The 18,396-nt window shown below is 56.0% G+C and overlaps 1 protein-coding gene across 1 annotated transcript; it reads left to right on the plus strand.

Moving 5' to 3' along the window:
- Window positions 1–948: 948 nt before the first annotated feature.
- Window positions 949–16,330, plus strand: ONECUT1 (one cut homeobox 1; the record flags this gene model as incomplete). Its single annotated transcript, XM_084213799.1, has 2 exons — window positions 949–2,458; window positions 16,038–16,330. Exons 1-2 carry the CDS (start codon window positions 1,378–1,380, stop codon window positions 16,328–16,330), a joined length of 1,374 nt encoding a protein of 457 aa, XP_084069925.1. The 5' UTR covers window positions 949–1,377.
- Between the last annotated feature and the right edge of the window lie 2,066 nt (window positions 16,331–18,396).

The following is an 18,396-nucleotide window of genomic DNA, read 5'->3' on the forward strand; positions in this document are numbered from 1 at the left end:
TGGGGACAGGCGGCTCCGCAGGGTGCCGAGAACAAGCGCGGTCCCCGACAGCAGTGCGGGGGGAAGCGGCGGCGGCCTTTGTGCGCCGCCGGCCCGGTGCCGCCCGCCCGCGGCCCCGCGGCTCTCCCGCGGCTCGGCTCGGCTCGGCCCGTCCCTCCCGCCGCTCGGCGCCGCGCACACGCTGCACTCTGCCCGGCGTGGTTCGTTATTGTTAATGGGCGAACAATAGGCACATCTGCCCTTTCTTCCAGCATAAAGGCACCTTAGCTAACGAGGGGGGCCGGCGGGTGAGCTCGCTTGTTCTTTCTCCTCCGCCTCCTTTTCTTTCTTTTTGAAGAAAAAATAAAAGAAAACCAGCGGCATGTCCGGCTGCTGGGCGCCTCGGGACATATGCTCGCCTTGCACTGCCGGGCACGCCCGGGGTCCCCGGCGGGGCTGCAGGGGGGCGTCCCTCCCCATCGCACCGCACGGCCGGACCCGCGGCACCCCTGGGAGGGCTGGTGGAGGGGGTGCGGGAGCTGAGCCGCGGGGCTGGCCCGGGACGCGGCGCCGTGGGGCTCCCACCGGCCATCCCCAGGCCGAGCAGCGGGAAGTTTCCCCGTTGGGCACCTGAGAGGAGCGATACCGGGAAAGCGTGGGTAGATACGGCGGGGAGTGCGGGGGACACGGGGAGCACGGCCCGCGGGGCAGGGCGGTCCGGTGTCACCTCCGGAAGCTCCCGGTGAGGAGGCTCCGCGCTCACGGAAAACGCGGAGTCACCGAAGGGGCGGGGCGGGTGTCCCTGGCCGGCAGCGGGGGCGGGGCGGCCCTTTGTGCCCGGGGCGGGGGCGGCGGGCGCGGGGCAGCGGCACCACCGGCTCTGGGCGCCGCCGCGCGGGGCTCGCCCGCTTAATAGCGGCGCTGACGTCACGGGGCGGGGCGGCGCGGGAGGGGGCGCCGCGCGCATGCGCGGTGCGGGCGGCGGCGGCGCTGCAGCACGGAGCGGTGCCGGAGCGCGGGGCGCAGAGAGAGCCATGGCTGGGGATGGCGAGGGACGCGGCCACACACCCGCCGCGGCCGCGGCTGCGGGGCCCGGCCTGAGGGAGCGGCGGCCCTAGGACCGGCCCGGCGGCGCCAGCCAGCAGCGGGAAAAAACAAATAAATACATTGCCACAAAATAAAAATTAAAAGGGGAAAAAAAAAAAAAAAACCGAACCAACCGAAACCGGGAAAGCCAGCAGCCCCGGCAACAGCAGCAGCAGCAGCACCGCCACCACCAGCCCGCAGCGCTCGCCCGCCGCCGCCGGCCCGCGGGAGCAACCGGCCGCCGCCAAGAGCTCCGGGACGCCCCGCCGCCCACCAGATAGATGTGCGGTCCCGCCGCCCGCACGGCCGACGATGAACGCGCAGCTGGCGATGGAGAACATCGGCGATCTGCACGGGGTGAGCCATGAGCCGGTGCCCGCCGCCGCCGACCTGATGAGCGGCAGCCCCCACCACCGGAGCGCGGTGGCCCACCGCGGCAGCCACCTGCCGGCCCACCCGCGCTCCATGGGCATGGCGTCCATCCTCGACGGCGGCGACTACCACCACCACCACCGGCCGCCCGAGCACGCGCTGACCGGCCCCCTGCACCCCACCATGACCATGGCCTGCGAGACACCCCCCGGCATGAGCATGAGCAGCACCTACACCACGTTAACCCCTCTGCAGCCTCTACCTCCCATCTCGACGGTCTCGGACAAGTTCCCTCACCACCACCACCACCATCACCACCATCATCATCCCCACCAGCGGATACCGGGCAACGTGAGCGGCAGCTTCACGCTCATGCGGGACGAGAGGGGTCTGGCGTCTATGAACAATCTCTACACCCCCTACCACAAGGATGTTACCGGCATGGGGCAGAGCCTCTCTCCGTTGTCTGGATCGGGCCTGGGGAGCATCCACAACTCCCAGCAAGGGCTGCCCCACTACGCTCATCCCAGTGCCACCATGCCCGCCGAGAAAATGCTCACCCCAAACGGATTTGAAGCCCACCACCCTGCCATGTTAGCCAGGCATGGCGACCAACACCTCACCCCCACCTCCGCTGGCATGGTGCCTATCAACGGGATCCCACACCACCCCCATGCCCACCTGAATGCCCAGAGCCACGGGCAGATCCTGGGCTCTGCCAGGGAGCAAAACCCTTCTGTAACTGGTTCGCAGGTCAACAGTGGAAGTAATTCAGGGCAAATGGAAGAAATCAATACCAAAGAAGTAGCTCAGAGGATCACCACCGAGCTCAAGCGGTACAGCATCCCCCAGGCTATCTTTGCCCAGAGGGTGCTGTGCCGCTCTCAAGGGACGCTCTCAGACCTGCTGAGGAACCCCAAGCCCTGGAGCAAGCTCAAATCCGGCCGGGAGACCTTCCGCAGAATGTGGAAGTGGCTCCAGGAGCCGGAGTTTCAGCGGATGTCTGCTCTGCGGCTTGCAGGTGAGCCCGCTGCGGGGTGTTCGGGGCACGGCAGCGGCAGAGCGGGACCTCGGGCCTGGGCAGGCCGCCCCGGTCCCCGCCCGTCCCTGAAGAGCAGCACCGATCCCCTGCTCCGCCACTCCGTTTCTCTCCCTTCCCCTCTCCCTCTCCCGGCTCCACCGCGCCGCGCTCAGACAAAGCCGAGCCGGAGCTCGGGGCTCGGGCAGCGCAGTGCGGCGCCCCGGCTCCCCCCGTTCCCCGGCCGGGCGCACCCGCCAGGCTCGCCTGCCGCGGGCAGGAGGACGCCCAGCGCGCCCGGGAGCGGGACGCCGCCGAAAGCCGCTCCGGCCGGCGGCAGTGCTGCCCGGAGCGCGGAGGGCGAGGCGGAAATGCTTGAATTGGCGGCTGAACCGGGCCCACGGACGGGGTACGGGGGAGCCCCGGTAATGCGCCGCCGAGAGGAGTCGGTGCGACTGCTTTGTGTGGGGGGCGGTGGGTTCAGGTCGCGGCGGGGCTCGGGGCCCGCGTCCCGCTCGGGCTGGGAGAGCTGGGACAGGCGTTTTGTTCGAATGAGCCGAGCCCGGTGGGTGAGCGGTGCCTGAGAAATGCTGGCGGCTAAAATCGTTGGATTTCTTTTATTATTATTATTATTATTTTAAACTGGTTGTAGTTATCATTAGGCCGCGCACTTTGAGTTTCGCGTGGATGTCTCTGCGTGAGACAAACCGGCCGTGTTGCGGCTTCGCTGCCCTGCAGCCTCGCCCCGCTGCCGGCGCTTGCTGCCCGGTGTGCTGCCGAGCGGGTCCCGTATTGTCTGCTCAGAGATGGCCGTCCCGTCCGTACCTGTGCTCCGCCGCCGCCTCCCAAACCCTCCCGTCTGCGCTCCGGGTGCAGAGCCCGGGTTTAATATACCGTGAGTGAGGGTTTGTTAATTAAGTGATAGGTCTCCATTAATTTGTCCCTGGAGAACACAAGACAGTCAATCCGAGTTGGAGCCAGGGTCACTGATCCGTTTCACAGACAAAAATCAGGGAAGGGCCAAATCTTTCTCCTTTCAAAAGCACAACGGGTTTTGCGCTTTCGACTACCGAGACGGTGAGAACTTGGGACCGTTTCCCGAGCGTGCAGAGACGCGGCTGGGCCACCACCGTGCTCCGTGCCTATTTTCAGTCAACCACCCTGTTCCAGAAACCTAAAGCAGAGCTAGGAAGGGTCCGGGCAGGGCCTCCCTCCCCGGTGTAGCTGGCCCTTAGGTGCCCGCCGGTGGGAGGACGTTGCTCTCTTTGGCTTCCACTCCTGCGGAGTCGGTTTCAAAGGTCTGAGCTCTCAGAAACTGCCCTTTCCGCCTTCCCTTTCTCAGCAGCCACCCCACCAGCGAAAAACCCGCGTCTTGCTGGTGCTACCCAGGAGAGGAGGATGGAGTTTGTGTTTCCAATATCCCCGTAACGATTGCTAAGCGAACTTTCTTCGATTTGGAGCGTGTTTTTACGACAATTTGGTCGACCTGAATCTCCGCTCATTTGCATAGATCGATACTGGAAACAACCCCTCGATTCGGAGCCTGCTGGCATCTCTTCCCTGGCGCTGCCGTTCGGGAAGCTCTGCCAGCCCCGGCTGCTGCAGGCCGGGAGGAGGGAGGGAGGGAGGGAGGCGGCCGTGCTCTGCCCAGCTGCCGGGTCCGGAGGGTCCCATTGTTCGCTGCTGCCCCCAGACCGCCCCTTCTTCCAGCCACCTCAGCGCTGCCCTCTCATAAACGGATCCCGGTAATCCCGTTAGAGAGACAAAGCCTCATTATTCCGCCTTCCCTTTCCGATGAAACCCGAAAGCTGGCACCTTACAGAAACAGCCTCCCCGGGGCCGAGAGGGGCTGGCAGCACGGGGGGGTCGGGATGTACCGGCCGCACCCGGTGTCCGCGCGTCCCTCGCGGCCGGGCCGGCCCCCAGAGCTTTCCCCGCGTACCGGGGGCTCTGGGCCTCGCCGGGCGCTGCCCACCTGGGCGCCGGCAGCACGTGGGCATTTGCATAGAGCTGCGTCCCTGTCGATGGGGCGGTCCCGGGGCCCCCGCCCCGCCCCGCGCAGCCTGCGCGCCCCTCCGCGTCCCTCCGCGCCGCGCTGCCGGCTGTAAATGCATAAAGTATCGATTTTATTTTGTGCAGGTTTTAAATGTGTGATGATCTTACTAAGTGGTAAAAATCTGCCCCGATTGATATTGATGTATGAACATCAATTCAAAATAACATAAATTACTGCGGCCGACGCAAATTAAATTTCGCGTCCAAATTATAACTCACTCCCGGGCGTTTAGAGAATTATCAGGTAGATAAATACCCAGAGCCGCCTTCATTTCTTCCCTTTCTGATTTCCTGCAGACAACAACCGGGAGGCAGTGAGGGGGATGGAGCCTGCTTATTTTAGGCCTCGCGGTCTCGCCTTGCACTTTATCTTGAGTATTTGCCCCTTCCAGCCATCCCTGGGGGATTCCTACCTCCCAGATTACAGAAGCTCCGACAAATAGAAGAAAAATTGGTAGTTACATGGAAGCAGGATTGAGGTCTTGACACTTCCTGGGCTGTCTCTTGAAATGTAAGCAGAACTGCTAATTGCAAAGCTGACCTCTTCCAGCCTCCATCTTATTCATCCCATCTCCCTTCTCTTCTCTGTTCTTTTTTCCTTTGTCTGTCCCACTCTCTCTCTCCTCTCTATCACTGAATATTTATCTATTTGACTGTCGCTCTGTTAGTCTTCCCTCCCTCTCCCTCGCCTTCACTGACATTTGGAAGGGCTGTACAGGGACGCCGAAAAAATAAATACAATTAAAAGAAAAAGTACATCTCTTCTGCAGCCTGCTGGGATTTAAGGCTGAATTCATTTCAGTTTGTTGGATTTTTTTTTTCCGTGTGTGTTTGAGAAAGAGGAAACAGGAGAGGATAAAGGAAGAAAAAACCCCGACTTTGTCTTGGGCAGGAAAAAATAATCTGCTTCGAGCCATTCATTGTTGGAACTGTGACTGCCCGCCGGCCTCGCACGGGCTCGCTGCTCGGGAGGAAAGGTAGCGGCCGGGGAAAACGCGGCAAAGGCACATTTTGCAAAGGCGCCAGAGGAGTGTAAGGGAGCCCAAGAACCTACTGCCAGAGGGGGTCCTTTGCCGATGTGCGCCCTCTGAGCGGGCTCGTCCCGAAGGGCCCCTCCGTGGGGACTCCCCGAGCGGCTCAGCAGGGACAGGCGCCGTGGGGAGAGGGCAGGCCCGTCCCTCCAAAGCTGCTCCATGTTTGCCTGCGACCTGACTGCTATTTTTCATAGCTGCACCTCTTTTCCTCCCCTCCTCTTATCCTTTCTCCCTCCCAGTGTGAATCCCGACTAAGCTGAAGCCTTGGGAAGCCGGCGAGAAATTCTCGCCAAATTAACTGTAAAGAAATCGATGGAGTAATCAGAGCGTTTTCCACATTAAATATGAAATCTAATGACGCCGTTTGCACCTCTCGCCCGCCGCCGCCCCCGAGAGCACCGGGAAGGTCTGGGCCGCCCCGGCCCCGGTGGCCTCATTAGGGGCTGTTTAATATTTACCCTGCGGGCACTTTGCATAAACGCGTTTGCATCAGGGAGGCGGGGGGCATCGACCGGGCCCTTCACCGGCGACACTCCGAGCACGGACCGGGGCAGAGGCCCTTCCCCTCCCGACCCTGCGGGCCGCCCGGACGGGCACGACCCGGGCCTGGCTCGGCGCACCTCGGGCCGTGACAGCGGCCGCTCCGCTGCTGCCGGTGCGGTGCCTGGGCCGAGGCAAGGGACCCGGAGGGATCGGAGGGTGGGAGAGCGCCCGGAGCAGTCGCGCCCGGTGCGCAGCCGGGGCAGCGCTGGGGCGCACTTGTTTGCCGGCCGTGTCCTTCGGCGGGATTGATTTACAGCCGCGTTTGCCCTTCGTTAATGTTTGCCCAGCGGGAGGAGGAGCGGGGCCGGGCGAGCCGCGTTCCTCCGCACCGGGCCGGGCCCGCCCCGCGCCCGTCCTGGCAGAGGCCCCGCCCCGCAGCGCGGCTCGGCCCCCGCTTGTTTGTTCGTGCGTGCGTTCGCCCGGCTGTTTGTTTGTTTTAATTACCCGCCGCGTGGCGGGGCGGCACCCGGGGGCCGTGCCCCGGTCCCACCCTCGCTGCTGTTTGAATCAAACAGCCTCAAAACAGGGCGGCTCCCGCCCGTGGGTGCCGCCGGGGCAGCCCTGGGTCACCCAGCCGGGCTGCGGGCACGATGCCCGCCCCGACCGGCCGGGGCCATCGCGCCGTCCGTAGCCCTCACTCGTTGCCCCTCCGTTCCCGGGGGTTCTGCGCCATCTACTGACCGCCGGCTGGCGGGAGCGGCCCCGCCGGCCCGGGCACCCGCCCGCACCGGACAGCGGCGGCGGCGGCTCCGGGGAGCGCTGCGAGCGGAGGGCCCCGCGCCGCCACCGGGCTGGCTCCGTCCTCTCGCTCCCCGCCAGCGCGGGACGAGCGCGGCCCTGCTCGACTTCAGCACCACGAACAGCGACCGCCGGCGGGGCCCGGCCCCAGCTCCGCCTCCGCCCGGGCGGCCTCGCTCCCGGGCGAGCCCCGCGGCGTGCCGGGGCCGGGCCAGCCCCCCTCTCCGTTCATGGACGAGGCCGCCCTTAGCCCGGGCGCAGGTGCTTGCTGAGCCTCCCCACGGCTGCCGGCCCCGATGGGGAGCAGCATCCCATCGATTTTACGTTGCTGCAGCCGGCAATTAGTGGCGCGGTGCTGCGGCGAGCGGCGGGCCGAGCGCACGGGCTGCCCGCGGCGGGGGCGGCTCGGCTCCCGGCAGGGCAGAGCTCTGGGGCACCTGTTTTGGGCATGAGTGCCTTCGAACGGGTGCGTGGCCGGGGGGAAGCTTTCCCCAGCACGGTAACTCAGTCAGAGGGGTCGGGATAGCCCAGGAGGAGAGGAGAGGTGCGTGTGGCACCAGGACTGTGCCCGCTGAAGGTGCCACCGGTAGGGAGCCCGGGCTCCTGCCGGTGCTACGGCTGGGTTCTGGCGTGTGCGATCTGCCTTTTACATAGCCAGGAAGGAACGTGATCAGATTGAAACAAAATCATCTGGAAATCCATAGGCCAGGGATGCTTCGGTGCCTGTACCGGCATTAAACCACCGCTCCGGCTTTGCCTCAGGCAGCCTTCACCTGCCCGTGCAGCCGAAGGGTCCGCATAAACTCCACACAAGGGACACGAACTCCGGGGAGTTCTAAGGTGACTGAAGCGTAGGAGCTGTTGCTGAAGTGCTGGTGAATTTCACCTGAAGACTACAGGCATCGAGGGGAGTTTTTCCTGAGGACCGACCGGGACCCAGCCTGGCCGCGTGTCGGGCGCTTCCATGATCAAATCGATAAATGTAGATTCGCCTTTCAGACATAAATCTACCTGGATTAATCATACACGGACAGAGATGTGACCGATGCTGACAGACTCTCTTTGGAAACGCAGCTGACTTGAGCCGTTTTGCTTAAGAAGAAGTCAGTTTTATGATGCTAAAAGATTAATTTATAGGAACTATTCATTAACTGAACAGTAGTTTTCATTTCCCCCCCGTTTTAGGGCGATAGGAAGCCTCAGTGGTGACATTTTCCGTACAGCCCAAACGGAATTAAAGCTCGATGGACGGCTGCTGTTCCGCAGGGGTGCGGGCAGCGCCGCGGGGCGCAGAGTGCGGCGCCGGCGGGGGTAGAAATGCTGCTGCTTCCCACAGAGGAAAGTAGTGAATCGGATGGCACAGGGGGCACTTCCTAAACGCTTGGGTGCAGAAAGCCACTGAAGTGAGCCCGGGCTCGGGTTTTGGATGTTTTTAGGGTGCAGAATTCTGCACTCTTTGTAACATGCATTAGAAACCAATCGCTAAGAACAGAACCGCAGGCGGGAGAGTTGCCCGCAGCCCCTTTTCCCCCATTTCCCCCCGCACAGGCAGGCTGACAAACGGCTGCCAACGGCTTCCGTAACGTCCCCTCCAACCAGAGGAACTTCTTTATGTCATCACCGACTCATTCCTCTTTTATTTGAAACATATCTCGTTATTTTGAATGTATTGGAATTGGCGGAGAGCTTAAAAATTGGAGCCGGGGAAGCAGCAGCCTGCAGGCCGGTCCTTAGGAGCGGAACCAGAGAAACGACCCTGCTCTTTCAGTCAACCTGGCCATACTCAATGTTGCAGTGAAGGTTTTGCGACGAACCGCGTCGTTTCCACCGCTCAGAAACTCAATTTTCGGCTGCTGCAGCAAAGTCTGTGCCTGGGGATGCGGGAGGGGGCGGAATGACCAAACCCGGCGCCGGAGTCAGCACCCGAACGCCTCGGCGGCCCGCGGGGGGATTCGCTCCCGCAGCTCGGAGCCGGCGTCAGGGGCCAGGGCCAACGGACCGGGTGCGGCTCCGCACCGGGGTCTGTCCCGCGGGGCGGGGCTGCCGGGGCGGGCTGGGGGCGGGAGACGCGGAGGGTGTGAAGGGGCACGGCCAGGTGCGCAGCGGGCGGTGCCGCCCGGCCCGCGTAGGCGGGGCGCGCTGCATAAGCGGAGCGGAGCACAGCCCGAGCGGGTGGTGTTTTCCAGCTTGCGCTCTGCGGAGTGCAGCGGAACGGAGCGGCTGGCTCTCCCCAGCGGGGTGCCGTGCCTTGGTGCGGTACGGAGCGGCAGCGCGGGTGAGGAGCCCACGGCGCGGTGTGATGCCTTAGGGAACCCGCGGTGTGGTGGGATGAGGTGCGGTACGGTGCAGAGGGATGCAGTATGGAGCCCCACGGTGTGGTGGGATGTGATGCGGTGCAGTGGGATGCAATACGGAGCCCCGCGGTGCGGTGGGATGCGGTGCGGGGGAGTGGGATGTCATGCGGCGAGGTGCGGTGCGCGGGGTGCGGCGCGGAGACCCGCGGCGCGGTGGGATGCCGTGCGGTGCCATAGGATGCGGTGCCATGGGATGCGGAGCCGAGCCCCGCGGTGCGGCGCGGTGGGATGCGGTGCCGTGCGGGGCGGCGCCGCGGGATGCGGGGCGGCGCCGCGGGATGCGGGGCGGCGCCGCGGGATGCGGGGCGGCGCCGCGGGATGCGGGGCGGCGCCGCGGGATGCGGGGCGGCGCCGCGGGATGCGGGGCGGCGCCGCGGGATGCGGGGCCGTGCCGCGGGATGCGGGGCCGTGCCGCGGGATGCGGGGCCGTGCCGCGGGATGCGGGGCCGTGCCGCGGGATGCGGGGCCGTGCCGCGGGATGCGGGGCCGTGCCGCGGGATGCGGGGCCGAGCCCCGCGGCGCTGCGCGCCCCTCCCGTGGCGGGGAGCGGGCGCCACCCCGCGGCCGGGGCCCGCCGGTGCCGCTGCGGCGCGGGGCGGGGGGCCGGACCCGGCTGACGCGATTAAAATATTGATGTAGTCGCAAAAATCGTTCATTAAGGCAATTTAATCTTTGCTATTAAATGTCCTTTCAATTCATTTGGGGTAATTAAGATGCAGTTTAAGTGATTAAATTCTAATTACTTATGCTATGCTAAGAAATATTTGTCACAGTAATATGGTTAACTAAAGACCTAGCTGAAGAATTTTAACATTTGCTTTAAATGCTATCGCAGGGAAATCAGGTGCTTTCCCCTGATTGATCCACTTAGCAACACATTCTGTAACGGTGATGTCAGTTTGCTGAAGTGGTTACAGATCCATCAACACAGAGTTTGTGTAAACCCCTGAATCCCCAACTGCTGAGTCAGCACTCCTCAGTCAGATTCACTTCATTATCCCGGGGCAGCAAATTAAGGTCACTCATTTTAATACAGTGTCCAGGAGTGAGATGTTTACTGTTCTGGCTCAGCTGGGATCTGTGTGTTGGTGGGGTGATGTCATCCTGTGAGCTTCTCATACGTGTGTTTTCATCTCTTTTGATGTTATGAAACAACGAGAGTATTCCCTGGATTTGATGGCAGAGAAATGAGACACAGGTCAAAAGATCTCTGGGCATATGGAAACACCTGCACTCTGAATAAGCATAAGTACAAATCACTAGAGAAACAAGTGCCAGGATTAATAAGAAATCATTTAGTGTGGGCTCACATTTCAGAGTAGACCGTGCTCTTTTCAGTTGAAAGGAGGAAGCTTTGGGGAGCAACCTGTGTCACCCAGGCAGGCTTTCATCCCTGGAAAGCTGTGCAGGGCCTTGCCTCACAGTGGGCTGAAGCTGAAGGGAATGGTCTCTCAAGCCTCAGTGCTGTCTGTGACCTGCTGCAGCAGGAGCTCATGGCCACGAGCTGCCTCCATGAGAGGAGCCTGTCTCACAGAACGCCTTTCCAGGGGAATTCCATTTCCCAAGCACTTTTGAGGAACCTGGGGCGGTGCAGGGGACCACTAAACTGTGATGCATCAGAGTGAATGTCACCCAGCAGTTGTGGATATATTTCAAGTCAAACAGGCTTGCTTGGGTTTAGTTCATGTGGGGACATTTAACCCTCAGGTAGCCTGTGTCTCCTATGCCCTTTCATTTTGTTTCCATATTCCCCCAAATACAAAGTTTTCGATAGCTGGGAAAGGTCTATTGTTAGTGTGTCTGTCTGCAAGCCCCAGAGGCGTTATTCACATGATAAGGATGTAACTTATCACACTTTATTGTGTGTTACTGCCACCATGAATTTACCATAAGCTTTTGGCTACCTGTTTCCACTGAGCTGCTGTGGCCAGTGTGATTAGAACTATCTGTGACGGCCAAAGTCCTCCAGCAGTTCCAGCCTCCTGAGGAAGCATACTGCTGCTCTCTCCAGCAGAAGGGAGAGCTGCCTACAGAAAAACATCCTTCAGGATATTCTCCAGTTAATACCAGTGAAGTTTTCACTCTCCAAACGTGTTATTGGATACTGTGTGATGTTTCAAAACCAGAAGCAGATGATTTGGAAAGGGATTCCTAGGTGGATGCAGTTCAGACCGTAGCTGAGCTTTCTCCACCTGACACAGCAGAGATTAGAAAATGCATGTAAAGAGTGACTTCTGAAAGAGCTTTTGATGTCTTTAAGACAGTCCTGTACACATGAGGTTGGGATAACTAAAAGACTTTTGCAGGAGGAGTAAAAGAAATAATCTCATACAAGGTACATGGTGGTCATCAAGTAATAGTGGCTTGTGGTCAGCAGTGACCCAGGCCATAGCTGGAGATGTGACCTGCCACCTCAGGGTGAAAGGCCTGGTGTCCCAGCCCTGGTGACCCACACACAGTCTCCTCTCTGTGTCCCCAGGCTCTGAGTTCAGCATGGCTGGGCAGACACTGGGTGTGTGTCTCTGCTGCTGGTCTGGACCCCCTCTGGGTCAAACAGAGGAGAAAAGAGCTCCCTGTAAGCAGAGCTGCCCTGTGTGCATTGGGTGAGGAGAGCCCAGGCACTGCTGGCTGCCCCCTTCCCTTCCAGGAGCAGCTCTGACCCCCTCAGCTGTGTCCCTGCTGCCCTTCCAGCCCCTATGCCCAGGCCAACACCTGGCTGTGGCCACCGTGTGCCCAAACCCACCGTCTGCCTCCATCCCCTGTCAGGGACCTTCCCTGGTGCCACCACAGTGGCACCACCAGCTGAGCAATGCCTCTCCCAGGGAGAGTTGCCCTCTGACACCAACAGCAGCCGCAGGGCTTGCCCAAGTAAAATTTTCCATTGTTGTTCCCTCTGCTTCAGTGACAGTTGTCCAGAAAAGCAACCAGCAGGACTTGTGGTGATATTTTATTATGTTCCCAAACCAGAAAGCATGGGAAATTAAGTTTATTGAGAGCATCACCAGAAAGGAAAACTGAATTTTGCCAGAAACAGCTAGGCACATGTGTGCACACCACATGCTCCTGGAAATTGATGCATAGTAATCAGGATTTTTTCCTTCAATTTTAAAAAGAAATCCATCCTCTAGGGATGAAACACTAGATCAAGCATCAAGGTTAACACCTGAGCTTACTATAATCTTGACTTTTACACTGACTGAATAATGTTGTTCATATCACAGGTAGGCAAAACTTTCTCCTCACTGTCTTGACCCGAAGATGCCATCAGTGCATTTTCGTAGGGGGCAGGGCCCTGTTCCCACCCCTGGCAGAGCAGAACTGATCCCACCATGCTGCACCCAGCTGGGGGCTGCACAGGAGTGTCAGCAGCAGTGGAGCTGCAGAGGTGGGAGCCCCCTTCTGCTCCGTGCCCAGGCAGCTGGGCTCCCTGGGATGTACAGACCTTACAAGGTCTGGCAAGTTTACTTGACCAAATCCCTCGGGTGACTTAGAAGGAACAAAGGGAGGCAAAAATAGATTGATGGGTTGTGTCAGGAGAATTGCAAGTGTCAAAAATATCTGTTGCTCAGGGCAGAGGAAGATGGAAGTGACTGGGAGAGGCCAGAGTTCAGGACTGGATTTATAAGGCTCCTTCTGGCACTGATAATATTACATTGTCATATCTGCACGTGTGTTGCCAGAGCCAGGGTGACTCTTCCTTTATCCTCTGCTTTTCTTTTTTCTTAACAAGGTTTTCTTAAAGGCTTTTTCAAAAGGCATCACATGGAGCATCGCTCAGCCGGGGCACCCTGGAGACAAAGAGCAGGGCTGCCTGCAGCGGGCAGTGAGGGCAGGGTGCCAGCAGGTGTGTCCTGGGGGAGGTGCACACCTCTAGGGAGCACAGCACCCTGCAAAGCTCCTAAATTCAGTGTCTGTGCTGCGGGAGAGGGTCCTCTCACAGTGCCCAAGGGCAGGGGCACACGAAGGACATCAGTGCAAATTACTGTTATTATCTTCTGCTGCGTAAGATAAAAGAGACATGGAGTGTGTGATAAATCGCTGTGGAGACAGGCTCTGGTGTTTTTCAAAAAAAACCCATTTCAGCTGATGTCTCTGGGGCCTGACCTCAGTGGACATGGGTAGGAGCTGGCATTGGGGTAGGACCTGGTCTGAGCAGGCTCTGCCTGGGCATGACCCGGCTCGGGCTGCTGTCAGAGAGCCTGGCAGCCCCACCTTGCCAGCCCTCGAGCTGGCCAATCTCTGTGCCTGCTCTGCATCTACTCTCCTGTTGGAGCAGATTCTATCCCGTGGTGTGCATTTGTTCTCTGGCAAGCTGGAAGCTACAATTTATTATTAAAATTGATTGGCTCCAATGCAGGGAAAACGATTGCGAGGAAACCCTATTACAGTTTTTCATTATCACTATTATTTATTTTTAAGTGCTATTAATATTCCTGAGCCTGGACAAGGCAGAAGATGAGAGGTGGTATCCACTCCTGCTGCTCACAACCTGAGCCTGGCAGTGCAAGGGCTCCTGGAACAACTGAGTGCCTTGGGAAATCTTTGCCCTTAATCTGCCTCTGGCAAATGTTAATGGAAGTAAAGCTGAAAATATTTGCAAAAAAAATAAAATAGGCTTATTTTTATCATAGACTGGATAGGTTTTTTTTTTTTCTCCCTAGTAATGAGCTCTTTATTCTTATCTCTGTGATGTCACTAGCATTAATTAAGAGGGTTTTGATACAATTGAAGTTGAGGAACAAGGTATGTTGTAACTCTTGGGACACTGTCTATGGAAATAATTGTTCAGGAATGCTAGATTTCAGGAAATGAGCACAAGTTCAGGAAGACAGTGCATTATGCAAGCTAGTTTTCCAATAGAAGGTTGTTTTTTTGTTATTCCCTGCTATTTCAGAGAGCTCATGTAGCAGCTTGTGATCGAAGCCCCAGAGGCTCACATCACTAATTGAGCTGGCTCTGTACCTACTGCTGTGGCTGTCATTTGTGATGTGATGATTCACACTGAAGCATTGCACAGCACTGACTTGGATCACGCTAGCTGTGCCATTAGGATTTTGTGACAAATTATGATCTGGATGGAGTATCTAGGCAGAAGATGGGATCTGTGCAGCCTTTGAGAAAGGAAGGTGTAAAGCAGCATCAGCAGAAATGAAGCACAGCAAATGCTGTCTGCACCTGGTTTGTCTTCTTTTCTGCCTGAGCCTGTTAGCAGGGGCAGTCAGAGCTGGAGGCTGAGGCTGTTATGAACCTGAGCTCCTGCAGCTGCTTTCCCAGGAATGTCTGATTATCAAATGGTCAGACATATATAAAAGACTGAGATGCTGTTGGTATCCTCATTCTGAATATTTGTCAGTAAATAACAGACTGCTCTTGCAAAAGCATTTTTAACCCTTGATTTGCCCATGTTAGCCTCCAGTGGGGATGCAGATTATTTCAGCAGGAACCAGTGCCCACAGTGAATTCAGCAGTTTGGCTTCAGCAGGGGCTCGTGTGCATCAGGAAACCTGGGTTTTAGTCCAGAAGCTCCACGGTGTTTTAGAGGTCAGGATGTAACTTCAAAGTGTTCTTCAAAGGGTTTCAGATAAAAATACCTGTAGGAGACATGAGCTTGGCAGCCCAGTCTATTTGATTGATGTGTGATTTCTCATGAGAGAGTATGTGGCTGGAATATATACTGTTAGGGACCTTTGCAAAAGCCTCTCCTCAGAGGGGACTGAGCCACCAGTGCCTTGGTCCCTGCCTGGGCCAGCAGAAGGAGCCTTCACAGCTCCTGACCTGTGCAGTTCCCATTTCCCAGGTACAAAAGGGGGATGATTATTTTTATACCTCCCACAAGCTATGAATCCCTCGTGCCAGGGCCGGCTCTTGGTAGTAATACAAGTTGTAGAAAGGATCTTTGCAAAGTAATTTGCTGTTTTCATTCCAACAATCACAGTGTAAGCAGAGATACTGCGCTAAATTCTTCATGTAGTCAGTACTGATCTCCACAGGAGCCAGGACTAGACAGACCCGGAGAAAGAACATTCATATTACCTTCAGAAACACATCTCTCAATCAGAATTAAAGGACATTGTCAGAGAATGAAGGGAAAAAGACAGCTTCAGAGCATTTTGAAAGTGAGACAGAGGAATCTGGCCTCCCAAGGAAGCTTTTATCCTAGCAAAATGCTAAGATGAGCTGGCAGACAGTCAAAGGCTGACAGAGGGATCTGGGAGTCTCCCTCACATCCCATCAGATCCTGCCTGGAAGGTGATCTGGGAGGCAGATTGCAAATTGCAAGCACCCTTTATTAATACAGAGCAAAAACACGTTCTGAAAGGGAAAGAAGGGATGATAGATGAAATGAGCAATTCTGTAAAGAAGATTTTCTATACCACTGTTTTTGATGACAAAATATGTTTTATTTTGTTCAGAATACATTTGGCCTGTAAGACTGTAGTAGCATCCTGCTTTCTCACAGTTCCTTAATTCTCAGTCAACAAAGAGCTACAGAAATGGATTGAAAGCAACTAAAAATGGTGGAAAGTATGACCAAGATTAACTTTAGAGTTCCCTGAAATTCCACTCTACCTCCTAGAGATGTTAAATAGTTAAATTCTCAGTACCAATAGGTAGTATCAAAATTTAAGTTCCTGGTAATAGCATTTGCTGAACTTTAGCAGACAACAACAAAGGTATTTTCTAACTTTTATTCCTTATACTTGTAGTAGTTTATGATGAGTTAGAGCTGTAAATGTCCCACATCCTGTCCAAATTCAGAAGCTGACACGAACAGTCCTTTTTCCCCAATTTGCCCTGTACTGTGCTCCCACACTCTCCTCTGGCAGCCCTCTCTAACTGTGCTCCCCTTTCTTGCAGCGTGCAAGAGGAAAGAACAGGAGCACGGCAAGGACAGAGGGAACACGCCCAAAAAGCCTCGGCTGGTCTTCACCGACGTCCAGCGTCGAACTCTACATGCAATATTCAAGGAAAACAAGCGTCCGTCCAAAGAGTTACAAATCACCATTTCCCAGCAGCTCGGGTTGGAGCTGAGCACCGTCAGCAACTTTTTCATGAATGCACGGAGGAGGAGTCTGGATAAGTGGCAAGACGAGGGCAGCTCCAATTCAGGCAACTCATCTTCTTCATCAAGCACTTGTACCAAAGCATGAAGGAATAACCACGAACTGAAACCTCGGTGGAAAAGCTTTAAAAATAAATAAATAAATAAATAAAGACAGACCAGGACCTCAAAATAGCAGGTTTATACTTAAAACTATTTGAAAAAAAAAATATTTATAAGTCCAAAGAAACCAAAGACTTATTTCACCTGCATTATGACTTTGTTCTAAGACACACACTTTAGTAGGATGACGACTTGCAAAAAAAACAGAGAGGAAGAAGGAAGTGAAATGGAGGGAACGGAACGGAAAGCAAAGAGAAGAGGAACAGACCACTGGTCTCACACCTTTGCCCATCATCATCTTCACCGTACTTGGCTGTTTAGTGGTTTGGAGCATAGTGATTTCCTGTCATTGAGCAGACATCTCTTTGGATACAGCTCTTCACGTCCACAGCAGCTGCCACGGAGGTGTCAGTGTGTCCGTCCTGCGTGCACCCAGTGGGTAGGGACTTAGGGCTGGTCTCCAGAGAGGGCTGTGCCGGGGCACGGCCTCAGAGCGTGGAGTCGTCTGAATTCCTTGGAACGGTAGTGTGATTTTTGCTGTTTCACAGTTTGAACTTGGCTGGTGCAATGCCTCGAAACAAGTTCAAACTAGGCAAAGAAATTTTGAATGGTACCTAAACCAGTGCATTCTCTTTGTTTGTTAAGGAATGTTCAGATTTAAAAAAGGAAAACTATTCCATCCATAAAAAAATCGACTAGCTACCAAAGAACACATTTAATAATTGTATTGCAGGTATTTTATTGCAATGATTTTAATATTCCAAAGCTATTTTTACACAAATACTATGTAGAGTTATAGGTATAAACTAATCTAACTGTATAACACATAAAACTTGTAATCAAGACTGTTATTTGCAATTAGTAAAACCACATTATCGTTTCTTTCTGTGATTGGCAAGAAAGAATGTCACCCGAGGAGATCACAGCCCCCGGCAGAGCACGGGAACCAAGGACGGGATGCTGCTTCCCTTGAACTCAGTGAGCCCTTTCCTCACTGACTCCAACGGGAGCGCAAGCGGGAGCGGCGTGTGGCACCGGGTGTGACACCCCGTGTGGCACCCCGTGTGGCACCCCGTGTGGCACCCCGTGTGGCACCCCGTGTGACACCCGTGTGGCACGCACCGGCCGCAGGCGCTGTCCCCGGCCGGAGCCCGGCGCAGCTGTGTCCAGCGCGGCTCAGCTCTGCCATCTAGCCTGCGAACGGGAGACCTGAGGCACTCGGGATGCAAAACCGAAAGGGATGGAGGGGTCCAAAACCACAGGGCTCAGCGTCTGATCAATACTCATTGACATTAGTGAGCTTTTTTTTTACCTATCGACTTTACCAGGCAAAGGAATAGTAACAGCTTTGCCGGCTCGGGGTCCTTTCCCGCTGGAAGCGGTGGTACAACATCAGCTCATGTTGGTAGGGGAGCTCCGGGAGTGCTTTTGGAAGGAGGAATTGTGATCTCTCTGAGGTCAAGAGCAAAATTCCCGTGACACCGAGATACAGCCCGATGGTTTGTGGCTTTGTATCTACGTGTAGCAGGCTGAGCTTTTGTGCCGTGCATTCTTTCTTGCTCATCTCTTAGTCAGGATAATGCATGAAATAGTTTGAAGTTTGTAGCCGAAAAGCTTTAAGCGCTCTGTTGCTAACAGACCCATAGGAGAGAAATCATCCCGTTCCTACTCTGATAAAATTAAAGAGAAAAGCGTGAAATATCTGCATATTAAATTTTAATGTAAGGGGAAAATGGACTTTAAAAACCATACATGTGCCTGTTAGATTTCTAACTGGTATTTCAAATTACTGTAGTAATTATGCTAGATATATTAAATTCCAAAATAAGCAAATATGCAGGTATAGGCCCAATGCAAGGACTAGAAATAGGGAATCTTACTTCCAACCTTTTACTTTTTGAGGGGAAAAAAAAAAAAGACAAAGGAAAATTCAAGGTAAACTAGAATCCAAACACTATAAACAGTAGCAGATACTGGTTTGGGGGACGAAGCCCACTCAAAATACCAGTGACACCAAAGTAGAGCAACTTCTGTAGCACCACTTGTTTCCCG

This window comes from Fringilla coelebs, assembly GCF_963513975.1.
Source record: "Fringilla coelebs genome assembly, chromosome: 12".
Taxonomy (NCBI): domain Eukaryota; kingdom Metazoa; phylum Chordata; class Aves; order Passeriformes; family Fringillidae; genus Fringilla; species Fringilla coelebs.